Raw genomic sequence first — 11,524 nt, 5'->3', positions numbered from 1 at the left:
TGTGAGTAGTACCGGAAGCACGCTGGACGTCCCCTCAAAATAAAATCATCAATATGGCCTTACTGCGTCACAGAAATCTCTTAGCAACCACAGCTTTTGAGGGCTGGTCCGCAAACATAATGGCTAATAATAGATGTAGATAATCTAGCAGAGTGATATCAGAAAAGCATCTGCGTCGGATGTTTTTTGGTATTTGTGACCTCAATTGCACAGGTGTACAAATAATAACCCGTGCATATCTTTCGACAAAGAAATAAGTGTACATAGTGTGAATAGTTTTTTAATTATTATGCTACTGTTATTATTTATATTGTCATACCTTTCTTTTAGTACTTGTACTTTGTACTTTTGGTCTATTTTTATTACCTGAGTACTTTATTTAATTTGCTTGTCTTGTGAGCTGCTGTAACGAGTAAATTTCCCCTGTGGGGGATCAATAAAGCTTACCTTATGTTATTATATCTTATCTTATACACATTCTAAATTATTTTTTAACGAAATAAATCATTTCAGTGCCTTTATTTTGAAGGTTGAACCCGGAAGTCATTTGTTTTACTTGTCAGTTTGGTCCTTTACAGTTGGCCTCGTCCGTGTAAGGCGGGTTTGTAACGTTAATTTAACCGACACCTGCCACAATAAACTGTTTTAACGAGGGTTTTTTGTTTTGGTCGGCGATAAAACGATGGATGTAACAGAAGCCCGGGCTTCTTATTAACGTCATTTTATGTTGACTGACACGGTGATGTTGCCTCCCTCTGAGAAACTGCCTGGTTCAGGCTGAGTTTTCGGTATGACCGGGTAAGAGGAAACAGTTTTTGGGTGAAATTAAAAACATTACGTCAATATATAGTATCCGAGTGTTTCGTCTCAATGCGCCACAGACAACGCAAATGAGTAGAATAGCTAGCAGCCGTAGCTAGCGAATGCTAACTCTTAAAAGTAATGTTAGTTGACGTTAAACAATGTTGAGTTTGCAAACAACTTTCATTACCTGACTTTATATTGTCGTTCCTTTCCTATTTTCTAATAGCTAGACGCTTGCAAGGGTTTTAGTTGGGTATTTTTGTCATTTAATGTGTAGCCAATAATTAAAGGAATAACAGCTTGACGCCCAACATCTGACACGACATCACCTTTAAAAATGTTCTCCTTTAACAGAATAAGGACAGAGGAGTTCTTAAACTGTATCCTCCTTGGTGGCAGGATGGAGCTGTTATTAGGAATACACAATATTGGATTTTTTGCCTATATTCCAACCCTTTTTTTTTTTCTTTTTACCGATTTCGAGACCGATATATGAAGCTTTTGTTTTTTTATCACCTAATTCCAGAGCACATCAAGTCTCCCCTGTAGGGGAATTTATATCATGCCCTTATTTGAGTGGCCCACTGGCAGATGCAGAAATAACATAATACAGTGCTTTTTAAAATGTACACATTCACTGGGCAATAGAAGAAAACTACTTAAACTGAGGTTATGTATAAAAGGCCATATTTATTTCTAACCCTAACATTTTCTTTTAAATAAAACTAACATTCATACAACTTAGACAGGCTTGGATGATGAGATTTGGGCCCTCCTCGCATGACCAATGCTGAGCAACCATTGCAAATAGCAACCATGCTGTCCGTTTCAGAAACTTTGAAAAACTGCCATACCACAGTTATCTCAGTGGGCAGTGCACACGCACACTCACGCCAAGTTAATGTTGTAGCATTAAGTCAAGCTTAAGGCATAGGCATACTTAAAGTGTTTTATCAGCGGAAAATATAGGCAGAAAATTACAATATGCATCCCTTGTTGTTATTGATTAATCTGCTACGTCTTATGATTGTAAATGTGTTTTCTCTGGTTCAATCTTTAGGTCAGCATCTCATTATCCTGCTTTCAAGATTCCCCGTACATATTTTCAAATGAAAATGGAGGATATGCCCCTGTCAGGCCCAGACAACACCAAGCTGGAGGCAAGTGAATATATGCACATATACTTTTTATTTGTCACCAACACACAGAAGGCCTTTCATGAGTTGTTATTTGGCTTTTTTATTGTTATTGTCTGTGTTGTAGGCCTTGGTCCATGACATCTACAATGAGCTGGTGGATGATGCCTGTTTGGGCCTGTGTTTCGAGGTACATCGTGCCGTGAAACAGGGCTATTTTTTCCTGGATGAAACAGACCAAGAGAGCATGAAGGAGTTTGGTAAGTGCCATGGCTTCCAGTTTGTTCAGGTCCATTTGTCTGTTTTCTTCTTTTTATTGCTTTTAGTGTGTGCCTTTTTCTTGCTCTTCCAGAAATAGTGGACCAGCCAGGAGTGGACATATTTGGCCAAGTGTACAATCAGTGGAAAAACAAAGAGTGCGAGTGCCCCAACTGCAAAAGATTGATTGCAGCTTCTCGCTTCGCCCCGCATTTGGAGAAATGTCTCGGCATGGGACGCAACAGCAGTCGCATCGCCAACCGCAGGTCAGTCAATAAATATCATTCAGGACTAAAATGTTTATAATCTGATCAGATTATGTAATTGTTTTGTTTTCTGTTGATTTTATTTCTTTTTTACAGGCTGGCCAGCAATAACAACATGAGCAAATCAGAGAGCGATCAGGAAGACAATGATGACCTCAACGATAATGACTGGTCGTACGGGGCAGAGAAGAAAGGTAAGCATTTAAAATATGTTTAAAGAGGGGGTATTATGCTGTTTCATATTTTAAGACATATATATAATGTTACAATGTTGGATGTCCAGACTAAATGTGGGTGAAGTTTCAAATCTGTAGTATGTTGGAGTGGGATTACTCCAAGCTTCTCAGCTCAGTCTGCAGGCTGATGTGAACGGCTGGTTTCACACAGTTTTTTCTATACGCTGCACTTTGTGATGCCTCAGCAGGCTTCAGAGAGCTGGCCAATCAGAAGAAAGCGGACTTGTAGGGGTGGGGTATCTTAAAGGGACAGACAGGGCTGAGTTGTTTCAGGCAGAGTCTGTATGAGGGCCTGCACAGAGCAAAAATGAGGAGTTTATTTCTAACTGTAAATTATGCTAAGCTACTCCACAGGTATCACAGAGTGAAATCTGAAGCTTGAAATTAGCATCATAACTCCCCTTTAACTAATTACACAAATGTACATGATACTTAAAATAATAAACACACTTTTAATTTCCATGTTACAGCCAAGAAGAGAAAGTCAGATAAGGTATTTTTACCTTTGTTTTCCCTTTTTCAGACTCTATTAAATTATAAGTTATGCATGTTTTGATGTGTATAATGAGTTTAATCCAATCTGAATGATTTTCTTTGTGCAGAATCAAAATTCCCCAAGGAGATCCAAATCTTTAAAACATAAAAATGGTAAGTCTTTTAGGTATTTTAGTTTGTACTGTGTTGAAGTGTACTGGATGTTTCTTCTGTTGCAGATAAGGATGTTATGTGCACACAGACACAGGAAGCAGAGTATGTAAACCTGCTGTCTGCCATGTGATGTTAATGTCAAATGTCATCCCACAAGGCAATATTGGGTGAATACACATTTTTTGTGAGTCATGGTGGATAGCAGAATCATGTATGAACAGGTTGACAATGATGTTCAATAATGTATTAAACAGTTGGTTGATTTTACTATTGGTGGCATCTGTGTAATAAAAATTCACGGGCTGTTCAGTGAAAGGAATAGTTTGACATTAACCTACAAAAACAATTATTGGTGTAACAGCAGGTTTATGGAGTTTGAGATCCTTACAGGTTTGCCTTTTTAAGAGGGAAGATTAGCTGTTCAGTTTTTAAGATTATAAACTGAGTGTTTGCTTCTTTGGATGAAGACACATAAGAGTCACATTTTCTTGCCGCTTCAGTGGTTTTAAGAGTGCCCACCTTTTATGTTTTCTTTTTTCCAGGTGAGCTTGGGACCACCGTCACTTCAGAGCCTTACAAGGTGAGTAATCCTGCTTTGTTTATGCTGCCTTCAATAACACAAGGGGGGGTATACTACGAAGCAAGTTCAACATACTCAGGCTTCCTTTACGCAAGCTGACTCGACAAAGCCCCAAGCACCAGTTAGAGATAACTGGTATCATGAAAGTGGTTATGAACTTTCTCTCTTAACTCAGGCTCGCGCTCACAGGAAAAGGGGCGTTTCACATGTCATTTGACGCTTCTTCTGCACAGTAAGGAGCGATCATCGGCTGTCTGCTTCAGTCAGACTGTTTAAATGAGAAGCGATGATGAATATATAAAAGTTATGACAGTAAAAACAAATTGTTTAATACGTAAATTAATGTATTTATTTTACCCCAGGAAACGCTCTCAGTGCCTCCCGTTTATTTCTAATGTAACAACTACTCAAAGTAAAACTCTTAAACTGTAATAATGATTCCAGGAGTGTAGACAGGAACTGCAGTTAGGTCGGATACTTTCATTCATGAAAATGCGTGGAAATAACTTTTGTATTTGTCCAAATATAATTAAAATTAATTAACTGATTTAATTTAATCTGTGATAAATACCTACAGACTAATCAGTTTTATTATGTGCGTTTTAGCTGCAAAGCCAGCCGTGCAAAACTGACATTGCATGAAATTAAAACCAGGAACAAAAATGGGATCCAGTGTCTTTAGATGCTTTTTCCTCATAGTTCTTTTACTGTATGGATGATCTGCTCACATTTCAACATCACCTCAGCTGAGGATCTATATTACCCGCGGAGAACATCGTCCAGACATTATTAAGGTTAGCTTTGTAGAGTAAGTCACCATGGTGATCTAGCCGGGTTTTGGCTCAACAAGCCTCCTTATCTCGCTTCGTAGTAAACGCCTACTAAAGATTTGTACTGGTTTTTTTTCAAGTATTGATAATGATTCTTTCATTTCAGTTCAACTACAGCACTGGCATCAGTTATGAAAGTTTGGGCCCTGATGAAGTCAGATCCCTTTTAACAACAGTAAGCATCCTGCACAAGAGCGCCTAACCTGTTGCTCATCTTACTGCTCCCCCTGTCTTATTTTAACATGTTGATCCTTCTACAGCAATGTGGGGTGATCTCCGAGCACACCAAGAAGATGTGTACCAGGTAATTGCTGCACAATCCAACTTCTACACTGTGGGAGAAGAGTCGGCTACTAATGCAGGATAACACCTTGCGCTCTGATGGTGTTGCCAAATTCTGATCTCTTCATGCGCTTCAGTTCGGCCCTGTAGTGAAACTTAATCATATAGATTATAGCTGTCTGAACTTAAGTCATGATTGCATGTGAAATCTGAACACATGATCAGTTTCATCCATGTGTTAATGAAAATGATCATGTACAGTATGTTGGGACTAACTCAGGGTACACAAGTGGCAACTCATTGTGTTTCATTGGCCAAAATAAAACACCAAATTCTGCAAAAAAAAAAGCCTCAAACAATCCCACACAGATTTGTAATCGGACCACGGCGGACCCTATCAGTGACCAACCTGTGACATGTCATAACCTCTAACACCTCAACGCTGCTCTACCACTTCTGATTGGTCACTGATTGCGTCCGCAGCAGTCCGTCCCACCTCCCCTCCCTCCCTGGCTGTGTCAGGGCGATCCTTGAAGCTGTGTGGCTGTAAGGGGGGGGGCTTCAGTCTGGGATGTATAATGCCACCTTGTGTCCCACCAGGTCTCAGCGATGTCCCCAGCACACGGACGAACAGAGGAGGGCCGTCAGGGTGTTCCTCCTGGGGCCGTCCGCGTGAGTGTGCCCCATCCCCTTCCTTTTCATCACCCCCTCCCTCAGCCATAAGTGTACCTAACAAAAGTCATGTTTGACTGAGTGTTGTGACCTTCATGGTGCAGGCGTGTGCTGATGCAGGTCACTGTTTTCTGATCAAGCTGCCTTTGTGATGCTGCTGGTCAGTGTTGTGAATACTCTGGTTTAAGCCAGGGGCCTTTTTTCTGCAAGTAACAGCTGTTTGAATAAGGCGGAGCTGTGACCATCCTTACAGAAGAAGAGTGCACTGGATGTTTTCTCTCTCTTTTCTCCTCTATGACACCTATTCGTCGTTACTTTCATTCACAAACCCCGGATCATATTTCAAGCTTTCAAAGATTTTGATGTGTATGCATTCCTAAGTTTAGATTAATGAACTGTTAAAAGCACTTACCATGTCCTAAAAAGTATGATAAAAGGACTCTTGTTCATCGCAGAAAATTAAGTATGTGTATTGTCTTTGACATTAACTTAACAGGAACTAGGGGTGGGACAAAATATTGATACGGCAATATATCGTTGTCCTGAGTTGTGCAATACAATTATTAATACGCTGGCGCCAAATATCGACTTGTTGACTCTGTGCAGTGGCGCTTCTGACATGAATGAGGGTAACATGAACGGAAATTAACTGGCCGAAGAAGAAGATAATCAGATATTGTGATGTATCAATATATTATTGTCTTGCAATATATCAATTATCACAAATATTATCGTTATTGTGGGCCATGTATCGTGTATCGTATCGTGAGTAACCTGCGATTCCCACCCCTATTAGGAAAATAATCAACTCTGTGTATTGCTTTATGGTTCTAACATGTTTGGAAGTTGTGAGGATCAGAATTTGATTCTACTAAAGTAAATGCCGTAAAATCTGGAATATAGGTGCACCGGAAGATAAGACGCAGTCTGTTTTTTGGGGGATCCCAGAGGGAAAAAGGTTTTCTATAGCTATTTATTAATAAAAACGTGTATACAACACTATTTCAATTTATTTTCGGTGCATGTCAAGTTCCTCACTTAAAACAGTGAGGAAAACATAAAACGTTGTAGCGGCTTGGACCCGGAAACAGTTTAATGCGGAGGCGTGACATCACCATTTAACAGCCGTGCGTCTTATACAACAAATTTAATGGTAATTCAAACATTTATCATTATGAATCAGCATACCCAGAAACATTAATAAATACTGTAATTATATATAAAAAGTCCATTTTCCATATTTTATAAAACATCAGTCTTGCTCATTGCTTTAGTAAACCTCTTAAAATCCTGTATGGTGCTAACAGCCACTACAAGAAATATAATGTAAACGTATATTAAGGTTTGTGATAGGAGGGTGAATTGATTTGCAAACAGGCGACGAGCTTTGATTAAAAAAAGGCAGTTACATGTCACATGGTTTGGTCAGTCTGAGTTTTGTCCTCACCAGATAGTGTCTGTCTTTGGGTTTCATGTTCCAGGCCGTCGCTGCCTGATGCAGACGCCGTGGTGGAGAGCGACAGCTTTGACATCCCAGATGGACAGACCCTGATGAGCCGCCTGCAGTGGGAAGACTCCCCCGATATTTCACCTGCTGACTCTGCTTCATCTAAAGCCAGTAAGGAAGTAACAAAGCGTTATACTGGCAGCCACTGTTTACATAAAAAGTAAAGTTAATGTATCGTTTTATTTCCCTCTCACAGGCACCAACCATTCAGATTCTAGGAGGCCCAAGAAGAAGAAGAGGACGTCTCTAAGTCTGAACAGCGTAGGCGTAGGAGGAGGAAGTCTGACAGGAGGCAGCAGCAGCAGCTCTCAGAGTAATGTCAGCTTATTGACCAAAAATAAGAGGCCCAAACTCTCAGCACCTTCTATTTCCAGTATCTACGACGACTTAAACTAGTCTGTCAGCCCAGCTCCGGCCTCCTCCTTTATGACCACATTTACAGGCCTGAACCGGACGTAATGAAACTTAGTAGTTCTTATTCATTTAGCCTTGACAAGGTAAGCAGTTTAATGAGCATTTCTCCTTCTGTATTGGAGTTCTAAAAACTGTGTTCAGGAGTCACAGAGTCCAACAGCTCGTGCAACACAGACAGCCTTAGATGTGACACTGACTCGCTATCGGGAAAACTGGGAAACCTTTTATTTATGGACCTGACTTTGTCAACTAAAACAGGTATAATTAATATGATAGTAGACTATTATTTAAGATGCAAGCAGCATTGAGTAGGTCCAAGCAGGTTGCAAGCTTTTGGATGTTTGTGTGTTTTTCTTTTAATTTAATGGCGTAACGCGTGATGTCATGATAGGGTGTCCCATTCCTGCATTTTGATAGTATTTGGACCCCTCAAAGACGCACACACTGCATGCTTAATTTAAGTGACGTACAAGATGGTTTAGTGCTCAGGCTTTAGGGTGTAGATTGCGATTGGGCCTAGATATTTAGTATACAAAAAACATTTTTTTATTACATTTTGGTAGCTTTTGAATGAATACTAATATAGTGTGACGAACTTCTGAATTGACCATAGCTTACGGTGAGGAAAACTGTGTTACTGTGGCTTTCTTCAGGCACACTCGCACCGAGCCAAAGATTTAGTTTAAAGCCAAAGAAATAAATGCGCTGATATTGATGTCTTTTATGAGAGATGCCCTGATTCAATAATGTTATTTTAAACTAAATCCATAGTCGGTGCGAGTGTGCCTGAAGAAGCCCAGTGGCTTCCCTCCCTTGGCAGTTTACTTTTTGGCTGACCGCCAGATTCAGCCCTACACACGGGTGTGTATGCGACTGACTGAGTAACTGACTGACTAAGTGAGTGAGTGGGTGAGTGACGGTACTTTCGGAGCCATAGAGAGAGAGAGAGAGTTGTGACATCGCAATGGTGGATCATGGAGCATATTGGACCTCCACTGACCCGACTCTCTGTCTATACGGCTCTGGAGTAGGCGGCGCTGCTCCTCCGCTGTACGTCCGCAGTGCACATTGACCTAACGTGGTCAGCCACATGATAGATTTTGACCTAGTCTTGTTAGCCTTCCAGAGCGCCTGGCATTCACCTGGAGTTTAACACCTTGCTACCGTGAGCACCCATTATCCCTCTTTTTTTCTAGTTTAGCATAACTAGAGCCAATTTTGATTTATGGGCTTTTATGTAAAACTGCACTTAAAGACGCAAAATGTTATAATTTAAATTAGGATCGATGTTTCAAAATTCAGATGGTCTATAGATGGTCCTGACAAAGTTTCTTTTCTTTCTCAACAGCCTGAGAAGAGTTTTCAAAAATAGGATTTAGACATCACTGAGAAAATAATATTTATAGAGAAGAAAATTTACATTTATTTAAAAAGGGTCATGTTTATTACCCTTTAAATGGAACATCGCTAACAGAATCCTTTGCACCTTTGTTTTTCCTGCAAGGACAAGTCAGAATATCTGCTGTCAGAGGTCGATAACGAGTCTTTATTTGTCCACTCCTTTAAAGGCAAACAGAACCCTGTCCCTTAACATCTTAATACCTTATGTCTTTTATTTTTAAACTGCTTATTTAAAGTTAATCACTTTTTTAAAAGACATTTTGATGTTCCTAAACTTTCTCTAAAGGCATACATCATTCGAGTCTTAGATTTGGCTTTCTCAAACATCCAGGTTCTCTGTAACTGTTGCTGATCCCGTGACCCTGTCTTTACAAAATCCATTTGTGTTGTATCTGGGTTTTTAGAAGACACGTGGACTTAAATTGCTTTTGTTCAACACAAGTATACAAGATAACTCATTGGTGGCTTTTTAATTCTTGCATTGTGTTGCACATTTGTGTGAGTGCCTCTGTATGCTGAGTTGCATTCAATGTGAACGTCACTTTTTCTTGAGTGTGTGGTTAGTGTGTGTGTAAATCATTTATATTTTCATAAAACTATGCATCCTAGAATGTGACATTTTTGTGAAAGTAAGAGTGCCATTTAAAATATTTAACTGTTTTTATTTACATCAACAATATATTTAAGTTTTTCTTAGTCACTGCCTTTGAAGTGATACTTTCTGTGTGATTTGTTTGTCTGTGTAAATTTTGATATTTGATGGACCAGCAGGCTTTTGGGGCACATGTACAGTTCATTTATATAAGAAGTGTGAGATGGAAAAACAGTCAGGACTTGTTTTTCTCAGAACAAACCTTGTCTTGTGTAAACTCAGTTTCTTCTAATAGTTCACATCATACATTAAGGATATCAGTGCTGCAGTTCTGCTTGTCATTCATGATGATGAGTCTGCATCTTGTTTGCCTATAACCAACAATGTTACCGTTGTAAGATCCATCAGAAGCTTTAAAGGGACAGATGCGTGTTTTACTTCCATCCTGTACAGCCAACTGTGTTCTATTGATGTCTTACAGAAGCATTTTTATTTGCTCTTATAAATTGGATCTACAAACCACAAGTCTTTACTTTTGCAGATGTTATTGCTGAGTAGAGGGATGCTGGTTTGCATACAGTATTACTGTAGAATTTAGGGACTGTATGTAATTGTTTGGCTTAGAGAACGGAGGAGGGTTTAACTCATCAGTCCATCAAAAGGTGATGGATTGATGGTTAAATAGCTGTTTACCATCTGTTACCATGATGATGTGGAAACAAGCACAACTCTGAATTTCCAAGGAGAGATAACAGTAATATGTGCGTCGTTATCTTGATATTTAATCAATCAATTTTTTTTATTGAGGGGATTTATACTACGAAGCAGGATTTGCAGTTATCGAGGGAACTTCAGAGTGAACTCCGAGTTTTCAGTTCTACGAAGCTGGTTCACTTCTTACCAGGGTAGATCACCATGGTAACTTATGCTTAACACCTAACCTGCTCCGGAGCAGGTTATGTTGGAGATAAGAGATTAACCTGAACAAATCCCCACCTACTGACCAATCAGGTCTCTTGATTCAGGAGCTCTGATTGTGAAAGGGAGGAGGGAGACACAGCGGTAAAACACTCCACAGTTTGATATGGCTGGGCTGAGAGAATAAGTTATTAACGCAACAAAAATACATCTGTGCAACGTATTAATCTATAAGAAGTGTACTTTGCTCACTATGGGTGTGGCTGTTTGTAACACCTCTAAACATTTAAGTGAGGTCATTTAAGTAGTCGGACAAGATAAAGTATGAACAACTTTATTTACGTGCATAAACCGACCCTATTGGATTTTCGTCTACAATTATCCAATTTGTTTAATAATGACTCGATAGCATATTCTAAGTGTTTGTCATCAGCAGCAGCCATCTTTGTTGTTGGCAAAAAAGAATTCGCTTGACCTGCATCAGATGTACACGCCACACCAAACGCAACTTAAGCTTGCAAATTCATCTGGGTCTCCGGCTACGTGTTAGTAGGACCAGTAGATAGAGAGTGCCTAAAATATTCATGGTTTTGTATTGGCAAATCATTTTCATACAGTCCCTAAAGTCAAATGCATTCAGTTTTACATCTCATGTAATGAACATAGCGATTTGATACAGCCTGATTAATTTCCAGTTTGTTTAACGTTTCATATATTTGTGTCGAGGTCTGGACTTATTTTTAAGTCTTATGTGCACTTCAGATAAACAAACTGTATATAAATGGAGGTACCTTGATAGGTATAAGATTCACGTTTTCTTGTATGAAGCTAGCAGCTGATCTCTTGGTTCATGGTGTTTCTGTGTGCAGTATGAGAGCAACTTTTCAATATTTTTCATGCAAAAGCACATTCCTGCTTGTGTGTTTTTTTCCTCGCCATGCAAAATGAAGTTTGAATATAAATAAATACAAATCCTACAC

General features: G+C 39.5%; 1 protein-coding gene across 2 annotated transcripts; it reads left to right on the top strand.

Moving 5' to 3' along the window:
- Nucleotides 1-608: 608 nt before the first annotated feature.
- On the top strand, nt 609-11,521 carry atxn7l3a (ataxin 7 like 3a). Of its 2 annotated transcripts, XM_069675888.1 has the most exons (13): nt 609-798; nt 1,865-1,964; nt 2,068-2,200; nt 2,293-2,464; nt 2,561-2,658; nt 3,171-3,193; nt 3,303-3,348; nt 3,891-3,928; nt 4,865-4,933; nt 5,019-5,062; nt 5,641-5,712; nt 7,194-7,330; nt 7,416-11,521. In XM_069675888.1, the coding sequence occupies exons 1-13, from the start codon at nt 791-793 to the stop codon at nt 7,613-7,615; spliced, it is 1,140 nt and encodes a 379-aa protein (XP_069531989.1). In that variant the 5' UTR covers nt 609-790; the 3' UTR covers nt 7,616-11,521. The 2 variants fall into 2 exon arrangements, with proteins under 2 accessions (XP_069531989.1, XP_069531988.1); XM_069675887.1 differs by lacking the exon at nt 5,641-5,712.
- Nucleotides 11,522-11,524: the final 3 nt, after the last annotated feature.

The sequence above is a fragment of the Semicossyphus pulcher genome, unplaced genomic scaffold (assembly GCF_022749685.1).
Source record: "Semicossyphus pulcher isolate SPU_LCO1_2020_fin unplaced genomic scaffold, fSemPul1.0.p SCAF_25, whole genome shotgun sequence".
NCBI lineage: Eukaryota > Metazoa > Chordata > Actinopteri > Labriformes > Labridae > Semicossyphus > Semicossyphus pulcher.
Note: the sequence above shows the minus strand (reverse complement) of the source record. Positions and strands in the feature narration are given on the sequence as shown.